The sequence below is a fragment of the Manis pentadactyla genome, chromosome 2 (genome assembly GCF_030020395.1).
Source record: "Manis pentadactyla isolate mManPen7 chromosome 2, mManPen7.hap1, whole genome shotgun sequence".
NCBI lineage: Eukaryota > Metazoa > Chordata > Mammalia > Pholidota > Manidae > Manis > Manis pentadactyla.
In genome coordinates, this window is record NC_080020.1 from 141,562,609 (window position 1) to 141,585,446 (window position 22,838).

The 22,838-nt window shown below is 46.8% G+C and overlaps 1 protein-coding gene across 1 annotated transcript in view; it reads right to left on the minus strand.

Annotated features, from left to right (window-relative positions):
• Window positions 1-22,190, minus strand: part of CEP72 (centrosomal protein 72) — a 45,816-nt gene extending 23,626 nt beyond the window's left edge. Inside the window, exons 1-6 of the mRNA XM_057497516.1 lie at window positions 22,163-22,190; window positions 17,801-17,923; window positions 17,259-17,573; window positions 11,593-11,720; window positions 10,443-10,635; window positions 6,638-6,746 (exon numbers count right to left, since the gene is read on the minus strand). Of these exons, the coding sequence (XP_057353499.1) occupies window positions 6,638-6,746; window positions 10,443-10,635; window positions 11,593-11,720; window positions 17,259-17,573; window positions 17,801-17,923; window positions 22,163-22,190 (896 nt within the window). The remainder of the gene's footprint in view (window positions 1-6,637; window positions 6,747-10,442; window positions 10,636-11,592; window positions 11,721-17,258; window positions 17,574-17,800; window positions 17,924-22,162) is intronic.
• Window positions 22,191-22,838: the final 648 nt, after the last annotated feature.

The following is a 22,838-nucleotide window of genomic DNA, read 5'->3' on the forward strand; positions in this document are numbered from 1 at the left end:
ATGTTCAGACTAAAAGTCAAGGGATGGAAAAACATATTTCAGGCAAACAACAGCGAGAAGAAAGCAGGGGTTGCAGTACTAATATCAGACAAAATAAGACTTCAAAACAAAGAAAGTAACAAGAGATAAAGAAGGACACTACAAAATGATAAAGGGCTCAGTCCAACAAGAGGATATAACCATTCTAAATATATATGCACCCAACACAGGAGCACCAGCATATGTGAAACAAATACTAAAGAACTAAAGGGGGAAATAGACTGCAATGCATTCATTCTAGGAGACTTCAACACACCACCACCCCAAAGGATAGATCCACCGGGCAGAAAATAAGTAAGGACATGGAAGCACTGAACAACACAGTAGAGCAGATGGACTTAATAGACATCTATAGAACTCTACATCCAAAAGCAACAGGATATACATTCTTCTCAAGTGCACATGGAACATTCTCCAGAATAGACCACATACTAGCCCACAAAAAGAGCCTCAGCAAAATCCAAAATATTGAAATTCTACCAACCAGCTTTTCAGACCACAAAGGTATAAAACTAGAAATAAATTCTACAAAGAAAACAAAAAGGCTCACAAACACATGGAGGCTTAACAACATGCTCCTAAATAATCAATGGATCAACAACCAAATTAAAATAGAGATCAAGGAATATATAGAAACAAATGACAACAATAACACAAAGCCCCAACTTCTGTGGGACGCAGCGAAAGCAGTCTTAAGAGGAAAGTATATAGCGATCCAGGCACACTTTAAGAAGCAAGAACAATCCCAAATGAATAGTCTAACATCACAATTATCGAAATTGGAAAAAGAAGAACAAATGAGGCCTAAAATCAGCAGAAGGAGGGACACAATAGAGATCAGAGAATAAATAAACAAAATTGAGAATAATAAAACAATGGCAAAAATCAATGAAACCAAGAGCTGGTTCTTTGAGAAAATAAACAAAATAGATAAGCCTCTAGCCAGACTTATTAAGAGAAAAAGAGAATCAACACAAACCAACAGAATCACAAATGAGAATGGAAAAATCACGACAGACTCCACAGAAATACAAAGAATTATTAAAGACTACTATGAAAACCTAAATGCCAACAAGCTGGAAAACCTAGAAGAAATGGATAACTTCCTAGAAAAATACAACCTTCCAAGACTGACCAAGGAAGAAACACAAAAGTTAAACAAACCAATTACCAGCAAAGAAATTAAAACGGTAATCAAAAAACTACCCAAGAACAAAACACCTGGGCCGGACGGATTTACCTCGGAATTTTATCAGACACACAGAGAAGACATAATACCCATTCTCCTTAAAGTTTTCCAAAAAATAGAAGAGGAGGGAATACTCCCAAACTCATTCTATGAAGCCAACATCACCCTAATACCAAAACCAGGCAAAGACCCCGCCAAAAAAGAAAATTACAGACCAATATCCCTGATGAATGTAGATGCAAAAAATACTTAATAAAATATTAGCAAACCGAATACAAAAGTATATCAAAAGGATCATACACCATGACCAAGTGGGATTCGTCCCAGGGATGCAAGGATGGTACAACATTAGAAAATCCATCAACATCATCCACCACATCAACAAAAAGAAAGACAAAAACCACATGATCATCTCCATAGATGCTGAAAAAGCATTTGACAAAATTCAACATCCATTCATGATAAAAACTCTCAGCAAAATGGGAATAGAGGGCAAGTACCTCAACATAATAAAGGCCATATATCATAAACCCACAGCCAACATTATACTGAACAGCGAGAAGCTGAAAGCTTTTCCTCTGAGATCGGGAACTAGACAGGGATGCCCACTCTCCCCACTGCTATTTAACATAGTACTGGAGGTCCTAGCCACGGCAATCAGACAAAACAAAGAAATACAAGGAATCCAGATTGGTAAAGAAGAAGTTAAAACTGTCACTATTTGCAGATGACATGATACTGTACATAAAAAACCCTAAAGACTCCACCCCAAAACTACTAGAACTGATATCGGAATACAGCAAAGTTGCAGGATACAAAATTAACACACAGAAATCTGTAGCTTTCCTATACACTAACAATGAACAAATAGAAAGAGAAATCAGGAAAACAATTCCATTCACAATTGCATCAAAAAGAATAAAATACCTAGGAATAAATCTAACCAAAGAAGTGAATGACCTATACTCTGAAAACTACAGGTCACTCTTAAGAGAAATTAAAGATACACTAACAAATGGAAACTCATCCCATGCTCGTGGCTAGGAAGAATTAATATCGCCAAAATGGCCATCCTGCCCTAAGCAATATACAGATTTGATGCAATCCCTATCAAATTACCAGCAACATTCTTCAATGAACTGGAACAAATAATTCAAAAATTCATATGGAAACACCAAAGACCCCGAATAGCCAAAGCAATCCTGAGAAAGAAGAATAAAGTAGGGGGAATCTCACTCCCCAATTTCAAGCTCTACTATAAAGCCATAGTAATCAAGACAATTTGGTACTGGCACAAGAACAGAGCCACAGACCAGTGGAACAGACTAGAAACTCCAGACATTAACCCAAACATATATGGTCAATTAATATTTGATAAAGGAGCCATGGACATACAATGGCGAAATGATAGTCTCTTCAACAGATGGTGCTGGCAAAACTGGACAGCTACATGTAGGAGAATGAAACTGGACCATTGTCTAACCCCATATACAAAAGTAAATTCAAAATGGATCAAAGACCTGAATGTAAGCCATGAAACCATTAAACTCGTGGAAAAAAACATAGGCAAAAACCTCTTAGACATAAACATGAGCGACCTCTTCTTGAACATATCTTCCCGGGCAAGGAAAACAACAGCAAAAATGAACAAGTGGGTCTATATTAAGCTGAAAAGCTTCTGTACAGCAAAAGACACCATCAATAGAACAAAAAGGAACCCTACAGTATGGGAGAATATATTTGTAAATGACAGATCCGATAAAGGCTTGACGTCCTAAATATATAAAGAGCTCGCACACCTCAACAAACAAAAATCAAATAATCCAATTAAAAAATGGGCAGAGGAACTGAACAGACGGTTCTCCAAAAAAGAAATACGGATGGCCAACAGACACATGAAAAGATGCTCCACATCGCTAATTATCAGAGAAATGCAAATTAAAACTACAATGAGGTATCACCTCACACCAGTAAGGATGGCTGCCATCCAAAAGACAAACAACAACAAATGTTGGCGAGGTTGTGGAGAAAGGGGAACCCTCCTACACTGTTGGTGGGAATGTAAACTAGTTCAACCATTGTGGAAAGCAGTATGGAGGTTCATCAAAATGCTCAAAACAGACTTACCATTTGACCCAGGAATTGCACTCCTAGGAATTTACCCTATGAATGCAGCAATCAAGTTTGAGAAAGACCAATGCACCCCTATGTTTATCGCAGCACTATTTACAATAGCCAAGAATTGGAAACAACCTAAATGTCCATCGGTAGATGAATGGATAAAGAAGATGTGGTACATATACACAATGGAATACTACTCAGCCATAAGAGGGCAAATCCTACCATTTGCAGCAACTTGGATGGAGCTGGAGGGTATTATGCTCAGTGAAATAAGCCAAGTGGAGAAAGAGAAATACCAAATGATTTCACTCATCTGTGGAGTATAAGAAGAAAGGAAAAACGGGAGGAACAAAATAACAGCGGAATCACAGAACCCAAGAATGGACTAACAGATACCAAAGGGAAAGGGACTGGGGAGGATGGGTGGGTAGGGAGGGATAAGGGGGAGGGAGGAAGAAGGGGGGTATTAAGATCAGCATGCATAGCGGGGGTGGGAGAAAGGGGAGGGCTGTACAACACAGAGAAGACAAGTAGTGATTCTACAACATTTAGCTATGCTGATGGACAGTGACTGTAAAGGGGTTTATAGCGGGGACCTGGTATAGGGGAGAGCCTAGTAAACATAATATTCTTCATGTAAGTGTAGATTAAAGATAACAAAAAAAAAAAAAAAGAAAGGAAGAAAGAAAAGGGGAATTACTCCCTGATAGGATAAAACTAACTGTAAATCAACGATTAATGCATGCTTTAAATATCCTTAATTTTGATCACTTAAAGGGTGTCAGATGATTGGCTATGGAGGTACACTTTTCTGATAATATTCCTTTCTCTTAAAAAAAAAAAAAAAAAAGCAGTTCCTGTGTGGTGACCTCCAATGAATTCTACACAATGGTATAAAGGGCAGATCAAAGTGTGGGCAAAGGGTCTGTTTGTGTTTATACAGAGGATCAAAGCCTAATTTGGCTACCCAGAAAATGAACTAAGAAACGATATGAAGAACTTCCAACATCAGCACTCTCTGGAGGAGTCATACCAGAAGATGATCATCAAAAAACCTCAACAAAGATCCAGGCGATGCTGCAGTTGTAGCTGCATTCATCCCACCGGTTCCTGGACTTGCCATTGGAATGAAGAAGGAGATATCTAAGTTGGCCTGTGCATACAGTAAAACAACAAATTTGACTGGATCTACACTGTTGGAACTCAACCAAGAATTAGGAGAAGTGCAAGTTGTAGCACTCCAAAATCTTACAACTACAGACTATCTACTGTTAAAAGAACATATGGGATGTGAACAGTTCCCAGGAATGGGCTGTTTTAATTTGTCTGATTTCTCTCAGACTGTTCAAGTACAGTTGGACAATATCCATCATATCATAGACAAATTTTCACAAATGCCTAGGGTGCCTAACTGTTTTTCTTGGCCTCACTGGAGATGGCTGGTAATTATAGATCTGCTTTGGTTATGTAACTGTATTCCTATTATGTTAATGTGTGTGCACAATTTAATTAGTAGTTTAAAACGTATACATGCTTAAATTACTCTACAAGAAGATATGTCAAAGAAATAATCAATCTTCCCATGTTTTCTTCCATATGCTACTTCTATAGCTTTTCTTCTTCCTTCCTAATTACAACCCTTAAATAGAATTCGTGCCTCATATCGAATTTACTGAGTATCATAATTCTTCCAAGTGGTAAAGACACCTCAAGACAAATGCTGGGCATAAAAGCCACAGGGCATAAATCTGCAAAGAAGTAAAAAGCTAACCTTTTCAAACAATATGGCTTCTCTCTCACTTACCAACTTTACATTTCCCTGTATAGCCCCGGAAGATGACTGGTTAGCCAGAGACAGGTAAGATTCCTCAAGGAAGGAACAACCTAAGACAGGCACAGTCGCAGGGGGGCCATCAGGTGAGAAATTGGGGATCAACAGAGGTGAGGCTTAGAACCTCTCCCCCGCTGTTTTGAGAGAAATCTTCTGCATCCATGGATGTTCTGTTGCCCTTGTCTAGCTTGGATTAACACATAATCTACAGGTACACACCTGATCATCTACATTTGCTCTCTTACAACACTAAACTAAGTTTTTTACCTTTATCTTACATCTACCTACCACTTCAGCATTGTATTAAAAAAAATAATAATAATAATAAAGGGAGAAATGTGGGATCCACATATAAATCAAGTATGAAAATCAAACGAATATTCATATTTGACCTGATTGTTTATAGTTCATGATGCGTGATCAAAACCGAAAGATTCTGTGATGACTGCCCCTGCACTGTTCACCATGTAAGAACTTATTCACTAAGTAAGAATTTGTTCACCATGTAAGAACTTGTTCGTTATACTTCAGAAGATTGGAGACTGTTGAGAATTAGGCTTGGAGTTGATTAATGATTGTGCATTGAGTCCCCTACACAGAATTTTATTGTTGTTAACAACCATTTGATAATAAATATAAGATATGCCCTCTAAAAAAAACCAAAAAAACAAAAAAACAAAATGGTATACAAGAAAAGGTATATAAATCCTGGCAAAAGCAACATAAATATGGTTTATTGATTTTCATTCTCTACACTCAACCCATACACAAAGCATGAAGATACTTCATGGCGTCAGAACACATTTAAATACTCTCAACCCTGAAAATGTAGTTAGACACAAAGCTGCAGGTACCAGGAACTGGGGGTGGCATGGAGGTGGGGCTCCCACTAAAGCAGTCCTGGGACCGCTGGCCTAGGGCACTGAGCAGGGAACACAGGAAGGAGCCTGCCCACAGACCGTCGCCACACCAGAGGTGGACGGGGGAGGAAGGGCTGTGGCGGCAGTCAGGTCCCGCTCGGAGTGCTCACACCCAGAGGTGGCGGTGTAGCCATCCTATCTGGAGAGAAGAAAGTGACTCACACAGAACCCGGAGGCAGGATCAACTGCAGAACTGCATAGTGGCTGCCTCCACATGATGGGGATGAACGGATCATCACTTTGTGCTATTTGATCTTATGCATTTAATAAACTTCTTAAATATTGTAAAATAACTTATAGAAAATGTGGACAAAAGGAAGAGAGAGACTCCATGTCACCGTTTCCCCGAGCCACAGCTGGTGCCCACGTGCTTCTCCTTCCCTGTTCCCCCAGGAGTCTGCCCTATGGGTGGCGATCAGTGCACACAGTCGATATCTTTTAGTTGATGCAGCAATTTCTATCTTTTAGGTAAACATTCTCTCAACAGGTGAGTCTGAACCACTTCTCTCAATGTTCATATACCCCTTCTGTTCATACCTTCCAGCTCTGAAAACATCTGGGATGCTCTGCTTTGAGTCGAGTGACTCCTCTGAAGCAAAATGTAGCTGGGATGCTTTGCGCTCACTCTCTCTCACAGGACGGTCATCTACGGAGAAAAGGCCATAGAGAAACTAGGAAGCAAAGCCATGAAGTAGGCGACAGGCCCCTGGCGAACAGCCCCCACAGGTGAACCTTCCCCTCGGGAGTGAAAGTGGCCCTCACCCACCCTGCAGCCATGGCACAGACCTGCACTGTCACCACTTGTTCCGGGACCTCTGTCCCATGGGGCCGATTCTGCCACAGGATCCCCGATGAGCACTGGGCAGACCCAGTGAAGGAGTGCTGGGCTCTGGGACCACGCTGGGTTTCCCAGACATGCCAGTACTGACTCCAGGCACACAAGAGCTCACCCCTCAGACCCCGCTTTGGAGGCAGGCTGCTGCCACAGGCAAGAAACGCACATGCACGTTCATGTACAGCCACTCTTGTCAGCTCCCTTCTTAATGCATCTGGGTGCTGGATGCCTGAGACACCTCCACGGAGGAGAATCCTGAGATGCTAAAGAGAGGACCCCCTAGCCATGTGTTTACACTCAGGGTTTGCATCCTCAGATCCTCAAGACTGGAAAACAGAAATGGATGGGAAATTCAAACTGTCCTAGAGCTGTGCTCTGTGTCTCTGTTTATGAATACATGAAGATAGATGATTCCCAGATGTCCGGAGTCAGTGCTCTGGAACCTGCTCGCAACAGAATCAGTGCTACAAATGTGGCTAAGTTCCAAAGCTGCCTCCTCAAAAGGATTTAATCTACAGCATACTCAAAAAGGATTTAATTACACTGAGAAATGAGTAACAGTACAATGATCACTTTCAGAGCAGAAAACCAAGTAGTTGCAGAATCCTGCACAGTGTGAGCTTGGGCCCCTCCCACCACGTGTGGGACTGCAAATCCCACTCCTCGGACACCAAATGCTATGGGGTCTTTTCCTCCTGCATGTACATGTGACAGTAACAGTACCACATACAGCAGTACTGGTAGTGTAACTGCATTCGGGCACCTGGACCCAATTCCAATGTGTTTAAGTACATGGGAGGGAGTCTTCCTATATATGCTAACACCAGGCAGTGAGTTAATTCAAAACTCAATTCTGATGCTATCTGCCTGAGATACAGCTAGATTCCCAGGTTAAGGACTCCACCCTACAAGACTGCCCTCCACCCCAACTCCAGACAGCTGGTTGCAAGCCCAAGGCAGTTAGTTCCCTGTGCTTCTGACATACTGGCTACCGACTCGGGGTTCCCATGACCTCTTCAGTTCAATTAATTTGCTAGAGTGGCTCAGAGAACTCAGAAAAACACTTACATTTACCAGTTTAATAAAGGACACAAGTCAACAGTCAGGTGAAGAGAGACACAGGGCGGGGTCCCAAATAAAAGAGCTTCTGTCCTTGAGGAGCCTGGGGCCTGGCTCGGGGGCACACGGAGGCATCTGGTTCCCCAGGCAGAGAAGCTCGACAGAGAAGCAGGATCCAAACAAGTGGAGCAGAGAGGGCAGAGGGCCCTTCTCAGAGGCTTTGTGGGGGCCTCTTTGCATAGCCATGATCACCTAAATTATTGGCCATTGGCTGATTCAGCCTCCAGGCCCTGTCCTTGAGTGGGGGTCCAAAAGTCTCTCATTAAATGACGAAACACCCATTCCACCTTTAAGACTGCAGTATTTTCAGACACTGTGGATGAAGACCAAACATACCTGGGAAATACATATTTGGTCATATGAATGACCAAATATGTACTTCTTATAACTTATTAGGTTACAGAGACACTCCCAGGAGCTCCTCTTCAAGACGTAACTGCCTTCCTAATCTGGCCCATTGTCTCCTCAGTGACGCCCCAACCAGGGGTCTCCAGACTTCTTCTTCCCACATCCGCTGAACAGAGTGCCTGCATGCACAGCGTGGACACCCTTCCAGCCAGCAGCACAAGTTTCTGCACTAAGCCTTCACACCATTTGACTCAGTTCCAAACCCCTTACTCTAAGAATGTTTCTCTGGACTGTTCCACTACAAATTCAAACTCAATATGGCTAGAATCAAATGCAAACTCACATTCTCCCCAAAACTATACCCTCTGTTGACTCTGCAACATTCTGTCAGACCCACAGCCCCTGGGTCCACATGGGGCTCTGCCCAACCCACTCTTTGCTTCTGACCCCACTGCCACCCCACAACCCCTCCACGTGTCCCCCAGGCGCACCTGCAGAGCCCTTCACCATTTGCTGGGACAGTGACTGAGCGCAGGACTTCCTGGCACCTGCTGGTGGAGCCCCAGGACCCCTGCACTGCCTTGACCTGCAATCCTGCCTTGCCAACCCATCTGACAACCTCCCACGGGGAAATGCTTGCTTACATTTCTTCCCCACACAAACACCGTGAGATTCTTATCTAAAATATGCATGATAAAGGGAAACTAATGATGTAAGACAGATTGCAAACTTTCCCATAAGTGTCATAAGGCTTCTGAGAAAGCCAAATCCAACTGTTTATAAGTCAAGTGAACAGTCAAGCAGAAGTCAGAACACCAGCATTCACTCCTCCCAAATATCTAAGAACTGAAATTAAACATGGAAATTCTAAGTAGGTCTGAAACTAAACAGTGTGCCTTTGGAGGTCAGGCATTAACACCCACAGCCTCCAGGGGGCACCAGGAGGTGAGCCAGCACCCATGTGCAGCTGCGGTGTTGGTAAGAAAATCCACCTGCAGCCAAGACTGTGGCTGTGGGTCCTGTGCACTGGCCAGACACCGAAGGGAAAGGGCCCACACACAGCTCAGCATTTACACGTGCATAGCGGTGGCCAGTGTCACCCCTGACAACGAATGCGGCTGTAACCTGGTTTCGTTAGGTCGGCCCCCGCTGAAAGGAGATGCCCACCTGCCGCTGTGAGCAGTGCGTGGGCCCTTGGGACTGAGGACACACTGTCCACTGGGGACCCAGGAGGGCCGCTGCCCTTCCCCAGACATTCCCTCACACTCCACATCCCTGCTCAGCACCCGCTCTGCCTGGGACGCCTGAGGATGGTACAGGCCCTCCCCCTCCCCAGGGCCTCCATGCTCTGCCTGCCCTTCGGCTCCCGCCCCGACTTTCTGTCCCGGAAGTGCCCAGTGCAGAGCACCGGCAATGCTGCCAGCCCACCGCCCGTGACAGAGACTGCTCTTGGTAGCTGGAGAGGTGGGCGGGAAGGCACCGCTGGGGCTTCCCTGAGACCCATGCCACGTCTGGAGGGCACCCTGAAGCTCCGCCTGGGAGCGTGTCACAGAGATTCAGGTCTTTTAGGGACAGGATACTAAGCCAAGGTGTGGCTGCGCCTGGCAATAGAACCCCACCCTCTCACCTGTCACTTGTGGAGAGGCTATGGCCGATGAATTTCCCATCTAGTTTCCTTCTTGATGGAAGAGAAACCAAGTAGAATTCAGCCATTAAGATGAGCCCGAGATGATGCCCAGGGGCCACACAAGAAAACAGGGCACCAGATATTCATGAATGTGCCCAAGTCAGACAGCTAGAAAGTGGAGGCCAAAACATGTCTGTGCTCCCGGCCCCTTAGCTGCTCCCTGCGGTCACCAAGGTCCCTGCCGTCTTCCCAGACAGCTTCCTACAAGACCCCATCCTATGAGACACAGGGACTCATGCCATAAGAACAGGAAATCAACTTCCCTTTTCAGAAAGATTAACAGCACAATCTTCTGAGTGCCAGACACCCATAAAGGCCCTGCTGAGTGAGGGTGAGTGCGGCCAGACACCTACCAAGCTGCCTGAGCTTTGGGAGCATATGCACAACAAACAGGCGGTAGCCAGACTTGGTCTTGACCACAGGGTTCAGTCGCAAGTCCACATCTGTGAGTTCAATCAAGGAGCGAAGCCGAAACACTTCTGCTAATGAGGAGATGCAGTTGTAGGAGAGGTTAAGACTCTGCAGCACAGCCAGACACTGGATGCCCTGTTACAAAGACAGCACACTGGATTAGTCTGTGCTTGTCAAGATAAACACCTAGCAGAGCGAGCCATCAATACAGTCAGCCACCCTGACAGACACACAGTCCTGAGCGCATGCTGTCACCAGCACCAGGAAGGACCTTACCTACAAGGCTCTAGGCATGTGGCAACATGACTGGAAGAGGACTGAAATGCCCCACGTCACGTCCTCGCAGCATTAAGGGCGGCTGGCATCTACAGAATTCTCAGTACGCATCCCGCTAGGTGATTCACAAGCCATTCAGTCCACACACCACCCCATGCACTATTGCTGCTTCCATCTGTCGGACTGGTAAGCAAGGCCTGGGGAAGGTGGGAAATGAGCCGGCCTGGACTAGATAACACCCTGGACTCTGAGCAGGCTCCTGATCCCACATCAGGGGCGCTCACTTGCTGCAAAGCACCATGTCCGAGGTAGAGGCTTCCTGCCTTCTTTCAATGCAATGTTTACACAAGCAATGTTTACACAACTTGCTGTAACCTGGGCCACACTTACTCACCAGGATCGGACGCCCACTGTGTCTGGCACATAGCACCAAGCCCTGCTCTCTTGGTGTTACCATTCAAGGGCCTGAGGCTACCAGGAGTCAGACTGTAAGCAGCTGTGAGATGCAGAAAGTGGGTGAAGAAAACCCACTGATGAAGGGTAGGGAGTGACAGGTCTTTTGGGATTTATTTTATTCCCTTTGCAGCTACAACTGCCTTCCTCAGAGAGTTGTCAGAGTAATAAAATGTAATGTGGTGTGTAAGAAATCTAGCTAACAGCAAACACAAGAAAAACAACATGCATAATCACTGTTAAGTGTACAGCTTATAAGTACTATAAGCATAGTTACGAAACAGGTTGCATTTTTTACTATAAATGTCCTTTCTACTGCATTGATAATAGTAGATTTTCTTCTAGGAAAAACCTAAAACTTACCTCTAGACTAACCAAGGAGTTGCGGGAGAGATCTAAAGATTTTAGACCTGTTAAATTCATCAAAGAATTTCCTAGGTGAGTAATCTTTTCTTGGTAAGTTCCAGGAATCGATACTGACTGAAGTTCAGCTAAGAACAGAAAATTATGAGATTTTTAACCCTACTTCTTTATTGAAAATAAATTATTATAACAAAAGCAAAACACACTAACTTCATAATCTGAAAAAGTTGTGAGAATGTAATTCATACTGTGGATATCAGTGTTAAAGAACTGCACTTCAAGTTTTAGCTTATGTTTGCCTCCAAAATGTCTACAAGCCCAAGCCCTGACTCCCCAGGGCTTTCCCTTCGCAGGCTCTGGCGGGAACACCCTCCTGGCCCAGTTCACGCTGCTGGTCCTGCTGCTCAGCTCCAGCTTCAGCCCAGCCTCAGCGCAGGGGTCACAGTATGTACCCCCACTCAGCTGACCTGGCCACTGCACGCCCCCTACACATGAGGACAGACAGCATGCTCTGCTCACCACCGGCCTCCACATGGCACACCAACACACAGGCACTGAATGAATGTTGGTATAAAAATAAGTTTCTGGGACCAAACAGACAGTTTGGGTCTAGACACACCAACGCTTTATGTTCTGAGACATGTTATGATTAAACTTAAAACTGGTTTTCTGGCTTCCAGTTCTACAGTAGACACATCTTGCCCTATTCCTCTCCACTTACTACACCTAAAACCTTGGATAACACATGAAACAAGCACCAGATGGCTCAGAGACCAGCTCTAGGGACATGGAGACAATGGCCAGTGAGTGCCCTGGGTTGGCTGGTGCTCTGGTTTGTCCCTTAAGCACCCCAGTGTGAATGCCTATGCAGCTGGCGACACAGGAACACCAATGGCCATGGGCTAATAGGGTAGGCCTGCCATCTGCAGTCAACGGGACAGAGAGGTGGCCTCCCAGAACAAACTCCTGACAACATCAGCCCCAGTCCAGCCCAACACCAAATAAAAACAATGACTCCTTACAGCTGCCTTTGCACAGGGCCAGCAGTGGAACCTCGTGAGGGGACCCCACCTACTACACTGGCCTGACTGCAATGAGGGGGCCACAGGCACCTACAGAGGCTGTGATTACAGCAGCTGGGCCCCAACCTCAGCAAAAGGCAGCACACAGCTGGCAATGAGTGATGGGGCATAAATAAGGAGCAGGATCTCATAACCTAACACCCAAAACATCCACAATACAGTCAGAAATTACGACGAACTAGAAGATCTCAATCTGAGTGAGAAAAAAATCATCTAACAGATACCAATACTGAGATGACAGAATTCAGAATTATCTAACAAAGACTCTGAAGCACCTATTATAAAAACACAATGAACTATTACACTCTTGAAACAAATGAAAAAAAAATAGGAAATCCTGGCAAAGAAATGAAAGATATAAAGAAGAAATAAAAGAAGTTTCAGAAATGAAAAAATAGTAACTGACACACAAAAATCATAGGAGTAGCTCAGTATCAGAATAGAGATGACAGAAGAAAAGTTTTAAAGAGTAAATGCAAAGATAAACTGATCAAAATTGTTTTATCTGACAAGAGAGAAAACAGACTTAAAAAAATAAATGAACAGAACCTCGGGGTCTGTGAAAGAAAACGAGATCTGACATTGATGTCAGGGGCCATGCAGTTCTAATCAGAGTTCCAAGAAGAAAAAAACAGTATGGCCAATATTTAAGACTTTAAAGAAACAATGGCTGAAAACTTACCAATTCTGGCAAAGACATAAACCTACATATTCAACAAGTTGAGAAAACTCCAAACAGAATAAAGGCAAAAAAAGCCATGACCAGCCACATCTGGCACAAACCTACATATAACATATGTATGAAAACTAAAGACAGTAGAGATTCTTCAAAGCAACCAGAGAGAAAAGTTACTAGCCACAGTGGAAAATCAGGTCAGTGGCAGGGGACTATCCTTCAGAAAGCAGGAGGGCTTGAAAAAAGTGATGTCACATTTTCTAGTGCTAAAAGGAACTTTCAACCCAGAAATCTATATCCACAAAAACGAGCCTTCAGGACTGAAGGCAAATAGATACTCTCAAATTAAAAAGCACTAAGAGAATGAACGGACAGTTCTCCAAAGAAGATATTCAGATGGCCAATAGGCACATGAAAAGATGCTCCACATCGCTAATGATCAGGGAAATGCAAATTAAAAGCACAATGTGATATCACCTCACACCAGTTAGATGGTTACCATCCATAAGACAAACAACAAATGTTGGTGAGGATGTGGAGAAAGAGGAATCCTCCTACACTGCTGGTGGGAATGTAAACTAGTTCAACCATTGTGGAAAGCAATATGGAGGTTCCTCAAAAAACTAAAAATAGAAATATCATTTGACCCGGGAACTCCACTCCTAGGAATTTACCCAAAGAAAACAACTTCTCAGATTCAAAAAGACATATGCACCCCTACATTTATCGCAGCACTATTTAGAAGAGCCAAGATATGGAAACAACCTAAGTGTCCATCAGTGGATGAATGGAAAAAGAAGATGTGGTACCTGTACACAATGGAATACTATTCAGCCATAAGAAACAAACAAATCCTACCATTTGCAACAACATGGATGGAGCTGGAGGGTATTATGCTCAGTGAAATAAGTCAGAGAAAGACAAATACCAAATTATACCTCTCATTTGTGGAGTATAACAATGAAGCAAAACTACTGAAGGAACAAAATAGCAGGAGACTCACAGACTCCAAGAAGGGACTAGTGGTTACCAAAGGGGAGGATGGGGGAGGTCGGGGGGGGAGGGAGAAGGAGGGGATTGTGGGGTATCATGACTGGTGCACATGGTGCGTGTGGGGTCATGGGGAAGACAGTGTAGCTCAGAGAAGACAAATAGGGACTGTGTGGCATCTTACTACACTGATGGACAGTGACTGTGATGGGGTGTGGGGGGGGACTCGATAATAAGGGTGAAGTAATAACCACATTGTTTTTCTTGTGAAACCTTCATAAGAGTGTATATCAATGATACCTTAATAAAGAAAAAAAAAAGGTGGGGAGAGACCCAGGTCATGTACAATGGCAAAAAAAAAAAAAAAAGGCACTAAGAGAATCTGTCACCCACACACACACACCCTGTGATAATCACTAAAGAAAGCTCTTCAAATATAAGGGAAAGTAAAAGGAACCTGGAACACCAGAATGAAGAAAGAATAATGGAACAGGTAAACGTGGGTAAATACGTGTCCAAAAAAAAGAAAACTGGAGTGGCTACACAAATATCAGATAAAGTAGATCAATCACTCCCACAAGAAGACATAAAAATCCTAAATACATATATGCACCAAATAGCACTAAGTAAAAAGAGAAACACAAATTCACAATTATAGTTAGGAGTTTCAACCATCTCTCCCAGTAATTAACAGAATCAGCAGACAGATCAGCAAGGATATAGAAGAACTGCACATCAGGCAGTAAAATCTAATAGACATTTACATAAGATCCACTCAAAAACAGAGTTTTGAGTGCACTTTTCCAGTGCACTTGGAATATTCACCAATATAGACCAGATCTTGGGCCTTCAAACAAACCCAACAAATTTAAAAGAATTAAATCATACAAAGTATGTCTCTGAGTATAATGGAGTCATACTGGAATCAGTAACAGAAAAACAAACAAGGAAAACCTCCAAACACATGAAAATGAAAAAACATACTCCTAAATAAGCCATAGGTCAAAGAGAAAGTCTCAAGGGAAATCAAGAGTACACTGCCTTGCATGAGAATGAAAACAGTGTAACAAAACCTGTGGATGCAGCTAAAGTTGTACTTAGATATATTTTTTAATGTAACATTTTCTTTTTTTTTAATTTTGGTATCATTAATATACAATCACATGAACAATATTATGTTTACTAGATTCCCCCCATTATCAAGCCCCCCCCACAAGCCCCATTACAGTCACTGTCCATCAGTGTAGTAAGATGCTACAGAATCACTACTCGTCTTCTGTGTTGTATAGCCTTCCCTGTGCCCTTCCCCTACATTATGTGTGCTAATCGTAATGCCCCTTTTCCCCCTTATCCCTCCTTTCCCACCCATCCTCCCCAGTCCCATTCCCTTTGGTAACTGTTAGTTCATTCTTGGATTCTGTGAATCTGCTGCTGTTTTGTTCCTTCAGTTTTTTGCTTCATTGTTATACTCCACAAATGAGAGAAATTATTCAGTATTTGTCTTTCTCTGCCTGGCTTATTTCACTGAGCATAATACCCTCCAGCTCCATCCATGTTGTTGCAAATGGTAGGATTTGTTTTCTTCTTATGGCTGAATAACATACCATTGTGTATATGTACATCTTTATCCATTCATCTACTGAAGGACACTTAGGTTGCTTCCATTTCTTGGCTATTGTAAATAGTGCTGCGATAAACACAGGGGTGCATATGTCTTTTTCAAGTACTTAGATATTTATAACACTAAATATTTATATTAGCAAATAAAAATGTCTCGAATCAATAATTTAAACTTTCACCTCAACCATCTAGAGAAAGAGTAGAGAAGCAAGCAGAAAGGAGGAAATAGTTTTGAGATCGGAAAAATAACAGAGAAAAACTCACCAAACTAAAAGTCAACTCATAGAAAAAATTAAAATTCATAAACCTCTAGCAAGAAAAAAAACAGAAGTGACAAATACCAGGAATGGAAAATGAGTTATCACTACAGATCTCACAGACATTAACAGGCTAATAAAGGAATATAAACTCTATGCCCATAAATTTAACAGCTTAGATGAATCAATTTCACAAAACCCCAACCATACCCAAGATGAAACTGATATGAATAGTTCCACTAACTAGAGAAGCTGAATTTGTATTTAAAGATCTTCATCTATAGAAATTTCCAGGGCCATATATGGTTTCACTGGAAAATTCTATCAAAGAATTAGCAGCAATTCTACACAACAACTTACAGAAAACGGAAAAGGAAGCAACACTTCCCAACTAATTTTAGAGGTCAGCACTACTTTGATGCTAAAACCAGAGAAAACTGACAGGACTAAAAGAAAACCAGCGACCAACATCTCTCAAGAACACAGATGGAAAAATCCTCAGCACAGAACGAATGGAAACGAGGCCCTTTGCAGGCACACACAGAAGGATCTGTACGAGGAGGGGAGCGTGTATTTCTCCAGGAATGAAGCCTGGGGCGAGGTTTCTTAAAAAACAACCTAATCCACTTTAGTAAATAAAAGTGAAAGAAAACCCACGTTGACATTAATACAAAGAAGCATCTGCAAGAAGCGCTCACCCAGGACTTAAGGGGGCCGGCGGGCAGGCAGGGTAGGGCGTCTAAAGAGGAGGAGGGGTGCGTCCCTGCTCGCTCAGCGGCCGCACCGGGGACCCCAGGGGCTTGGGCACCTCTCACCCCCGCAGCCCGCGCCCTCTCAGGAGGCCCGCCCGCGGGCACCTCCTCCTCGCGCCGCCCCAGGCCGCGCCTCCACCCCAACCCCCCCAACCCCCGGAGCCCCACAGGCTCTCGCGCCCCCAACCCCGAACCCCGGCCCCACGCCAGGCCGCGTCCCCGCCCCCCACCCTGGAGCCCCACCGCAGCCCCGCCTGCGACCACTCGGGGGCCGCCCGCCGCCGCGCACCCAAGTCGCGGTGCGGCACCAGGCCGCTCTTCTCCCGGATCTTCTCCTCACAGAGAACCAGCCGCGGGCCCGCCGGCGCCACGCTCCAAACGGCCGGCACCCGCGCTGCGCCTGCGCAGTGGGCCGCCGCGGGGCGGTGAGGGGCGGTGCCAGAGCCTGGGGCGGGGCGGGGCGGGGCGGGGCGGACCCGGAGTGGGCGGGGCCGGAGCTGTGGGGTCTGGTCGAGCTTCGGGCCGCAGCCGGGCGAGGGGCGGCTGGTCCGGCCTGCCGTGCTCCGGGGTGCTTGCGGTGGCCTCCCCCAGAGCGCGCGCCTGCCTGTGGGGACCCGCGGAGGCCCGATCTCCTCCGGAGGCCCGCCCCACCTCAGCACACGCCCCCTGAGGACCCTCCCCCACGAGGAGACCGACCCCTATTCCCGGATCTGCCCTTCCTGGGGACCTCCCCACCTGGACACGCTCCACCTGAGGGCCTGCCCCCCCCTGAGGACCCTCCCCACTCCCAGCCTTGCTGGCGTCATGGGCGCCCGGCCCCCCAGGTTCTACCCAGACTCCCAGAGGTAGAGTCCTGGCGCTCTTCTGCCCAGGTCACCCCGATGCCGCCGGTCCTCGTCCCATCCTCAGCTTCCGGGTGCCGTGTGAGGTCCGACCTTGGGCTCACCTGCTGACCTGGAGTGGGTGTACATAGGAGGTGTGTGGGGGGGTGTAGATAGGGAGTATATGGGAGATATAGACGGGTGTGGAGGTGTAGACAGGTGTGGGGGGTTGTAAATAGGAGGTGGAGGGCTGATGGGACCACTGCAGGGCCACCCCCTCCCAGCCTGCCGACTGGCCTGTGGAATGACCCTGCGAGTGTGGCCCTGAAACTGGGGACGCCTCTATCCAGCCCAGCAGGCAGTCCCAGCCGCCAAGGAGATCAAAATCTGGAGAGGTGCGAGTAGTGGCCAGCGTAGGGGGCCTCACTGGAGAAGCCTCAGGGAAGCCCAGGCCACCATGTGCAGGATGTGGGAGGGTGGGTTGGCCCCCTCTGCACTGAGCTCTCCACTGTATGCAGTTGTCTGCAGCTTTCTAGAATGTTCCAGAGGTTTCTGGTCCTTCAGCCTCAATCCTGTGGGTGGCATACCACAGGGTCTGTGTGGCCGGGGAGGGGTGGCAGCAGGAGGTGACCTGCAGTGTGCTCAAAAGGAATCTGGGGTGGTTTCCCACCTTCCCCCAGAGCAGGAGCTCATCCCAGGCCCTTGGGCCATTGTGGCCAAGGAGTGCTAGCTGTGTCCTCCTAAAATGTTTCCTTAGCCAGAGGGTCCATCACCCTCCACCCTGTGATGAAAGCCGTCTCTGTTACTACACCCAAGAGGAAGTAAGCAGAGTGGCCGAGTGGGAGTCACTGGACTCAAAGTCAGTGTCAGGTCAGCCGAGGTGTCTGCACCAGACCCGCCAAGTGCTGAAGTTGAGCCACAGGTGGTCACATGCACGCACACACACACCCACAGCCTCACCCCAGCCATGTGTCGGGAGCCCACCCGTGGCAGCACAAAGCTCTGTGGAGCTGCCAGTGTTCTGTGGACCGAACATCACCCCAGATGCGGTGCAGCATGCTCACTGGCTGTCTCAGGATTGGCTTCATCCCCTGCCCATACCCCAGCGTGTGCAGAGGCACTCGCAGGGAGAGAAGCTGCGCAGGGGCGGTGCGTGCCCCCCACCCCCTGCCCTCCCACCATCTCTGCCTGCAGGCAGCTTGCCCTGAGCCGTGGTCCTGCCAACTGGGTCATCATGCTGCCTGCATTTCTAACTGTAAAGGTCAACGGTAGTGTTCCTGTGCTGTCAGGACATCATTTTGCCAACTCATCTCTTTCAAAGGACAGCATGGGGCCCTGTGGGGCCAGAGAAGGAGCAGGGTGCCATGGGCAGGCTCGCCAGCTTGCGTGGCAAGGGGCAAGCTATTCTCTGAACACCAGCTTTCTCACCTCTAAAAGATCAACAGGTCTCTTGAGGGGACCCCTGGTCCCCAGCCCTCTCCGACCTTGCCTACTTCCAGCCTACAGGATGGAGAACCTCTACATTGCTTATAGCTATGTTTGGCCACTTCCAGATGAGAAGTAAGCATAAGGCTGCAGTGGCATTTTTGGGGTAAAGTTTTGAGTTTCTGGAAAAAGGAATACATGTAGGTGACACATGCCATGCCCTCCTTCTTGCATTGGACACAGTTGTGATGCCTGGGGTGCAGCAGCTGTCTTGGGGCACTGAGGAAAGTTTGGCATCACATAGGTTCTAAAAGCAATGCCAGTATCTGCCTCCTCTAGCCTTTTGGCTAAGAGAGAATAGAAATAGTGTGGTGTGGTGGTTGCTGTGGCTGAATGCATTCCTGCTGGATTCTGAGGTCTACTGAGGTCCTGGATGAAATGTGGCTGACATAGCCTGAGCCACAGAGTGCTAGTGGAGAATGCTCATAAGACACGTAACTGTGAGGCAGACATGGAGGGGAGCACGCTGGAGGGGGGGCTCCCTTTCCACTAGGGGAAGACAGGCCAGAGTCCCAGAGGAGGGTCCGGTGCTGCAAGCAGGGGAGTTGGGGAGGGCCCAGCACACCCAGGGCTCAGCCGGAGACCTTGATGGGGGTCCTAGAGGGTCCTGCCCAGCCTAGTGCAGGCAGTTTGTGTAGAGAACGGAGCAGGTCAGGGCGAAGTGCAGACAGAAACCTAATTGCTGGTTCCCTCTAGAGAGTGAGCATTCCCATAGCCAGCCCTCCTGCCCTTGGCCATTTGTAACTGTCAGTAATTGAAATAAATAGCATACATGGAGTCACGGGGAAGACAGTGTAGCACAGAGAAGACAAGTAGTGACTCTGTGGCATCTTAGTACACTGATGGACAGTGACTTCAATGGGGTGTGGGGGGGACTTGATAATATGAGTGAATGTAGTAACCACAGTGTTTTTCATGTGAAACCTTCTTAAGAGTGTATATCAATGATACCTTAATAAAAAAAGAAAAAAGGTTGATGATGACCCTCTGGAGCCACACCCACCCAACTAGATTTGATGTTATGGGTTGCTTCCAGAAAAACAGAAGGGAAGCAGAGAAGGTCTTTGCCTTCAGAAGCATACAGTTTACTTGATAGTGTGTGCTTGAAAGGCCTATTTTGGGAAAACCTTTGTGAAAATGGAAAAATGCCCCCCCCCAAAAAAAATCCATGTGAAATCCCTGGAGGCACTAAATGTTATTTTATATGCAAAAGATGAAATTAATCACAGGATCTTGAGAGTTTATCCTGGATTCTGTAGGACGTCCCGAAATACAGTCACGTGTCTTTATAAGAGACAGAAAAGGAGACACAGAAAGACACACAAGGAAGGCCTGACATGACAGCAGAGGCAGAGCTGGGGGGTCCCACAGGCCAGTGGAGCCACCAGAGGCAGGAAGAGGCAGACAGATCCCCTTAGGGCCTCTGGTGGGGGCATGGCCCTGCCAACACCTCCATGTCAGACCTCTGGCCCCAAAGCCCGGAGAGTAAATCTGTGCTGTTTTCAGCCACTCAGCCTGTGGAGATGTATCACATTCGCTGCAGGAAACTAATACACACACATCCCAAATTCAGTCTCATATCACAACACAAAAAGGCCTTGGAAGTCAGCTAGAGCAGCCCCCTTAGAGAAGACTGATGTTCACAGACGTTAAATGTCTTGCCATAGTCCCAAAGACAGTGGGATGATTCGTTTTTGAGGGCCATGGATCTTCTGGGGTCTTGTCCAAGAGCCTGTCCGTATGGTAACAATGAACCTGCACGTGAGTCACCAGGGAAACAGTTCAGGGTCCTGTGTCTTCTCACATCTCAAGGGCACCTGGACAGGACCAAGAGGCCCCAGCCACGTCCTGCTCTGTCTCCTGTACATGCCAGTGAGTCACCCAGGAACGGGGCAGCAGGGCCGATGCAGGAGGGCATCAAAAGAAGCAGGCCCTGCCAGGTGTGGATTCACCTTGCTGAGCCACTCAGGCAGCAGGTTGTCAGGGGCAACAGCCACAGGGTCCCCGGAGAGGAGCCAGTGCTGTCTCACACCCATGTAGGGGAGGGATCTGAGGCTGACAGGAGAAACACCCGGTTCTTCCTCTGGATCTCATTACTCACCACCCCTCAGGGAGATGCAGGCCTGCAGTGTACAGACCCCAGGACACCCAAAACAAGGGTGGGGAGGGTCACACAGACACCAGCCTGCAGCAGCCTGTGATGTCCCTGTCCTGGCAGTGCAGACCACCGTGGGGAGGGCCTCGCTGAGCACGTCTGCTATCCTCGGTACCCAAGAAGCCCCAGTTGTCTCCTGTGGGTTACATGCTATTTTCTGCACATATTTAACCTTCTCTAACCATCTTCAGAACTCAACCTCTGTAAACAGTTTTCTTCAAAGGCTCCTTTTCAGTCTCAAGGAGCAGGAAGCAATATCCTTTTAAAAACCAATTAGCCACACATTTTTGCTCATTAAATAAATATTTTTACTTTGGACGCAATTGATGTTCCAGATACGTGGAACAATGGGGCTGACTCACCTGTTTGCTGCCCTGCAGCCCCTTTCCTCCCGGCACCTTTGATATCCTTGTGGGGCAGCTGCACCGTGGCAGGGAGGGGCAGGGAGGTCCTTCCCAGATATGCACCTGAATTCTCACCAACTTAGCAGTGTTCAGAAATGGGCTTTTAATCTGTTGCACATCCCTCATCTTGAGCCACAAGGAGGGATGCACAGCATGACATGCCCTTTGGAGAAGAATGCCAGAAGCATGGGTCTGGGTAGGAGGGGGCCCGGGAAGGGTGCATCCTGAGCCCCTCACACCCCACCACACTCTTGCCAGTTTCCTCCCAGGAGCTCCTGACCCAGCTTCCAGCCTCTCTGACCAACCTGTGCACTGCACCCTGACTCACCTTGTTTCCTGACTCCTCCTCTGTCCATGGCTGCCTGCATCCATGGAGACGGGTGGGCGAGAACAAGACTAGGGGGTATGGCACCTGCTCCCTTCTGCAGAAAGAGCCTTCCTTCCCAAAATTCAAATATCAATCAAGTGCCTCCTTATTCCTGCTCTGGTCCTGGGCAGGAGGGGAGCCTGGGTTCCAGGGTGGGAAGCAGGCACGTGGGCATCCTTCAGGGTGCCCAGGAGGAGCTCTGGGACAACAGTGTGGGGCAGGGCTGGTCACAGGTGGGGGCAGGCTGTGATTTTCAATGTGCACAGATAGACCCAGTAGGGGAGGTTGTGTTATGCAGCCCCAACTGAGGTGTTAGCTGTCCACACGCAGGGTTCTGGGGAAGGCCTTTTGGGGTGGAGGAAAAGGCCAGGTGCGGTCCTGATGCAGGCATCCCAGTCAGGCGGATGGTAACCACAGTGGCCACTTGGAATGGCACCCCCTGGCCCACATCGGCACCTTTGGGAGCCTGAGCCCGAGTCATACCTGTGTTCCCCTTCCTGCCACTCGCTTCCCCACTTCACCCTTTGGCACATTCGGTCTTTCTCCATCTTTGTACAGACCTGCAGGTTTTACCAGAATGTATTCAATTCTGTTTTTTTTAAAACAATTTAGTTATTTAGATAGTCAAATGGTTAAT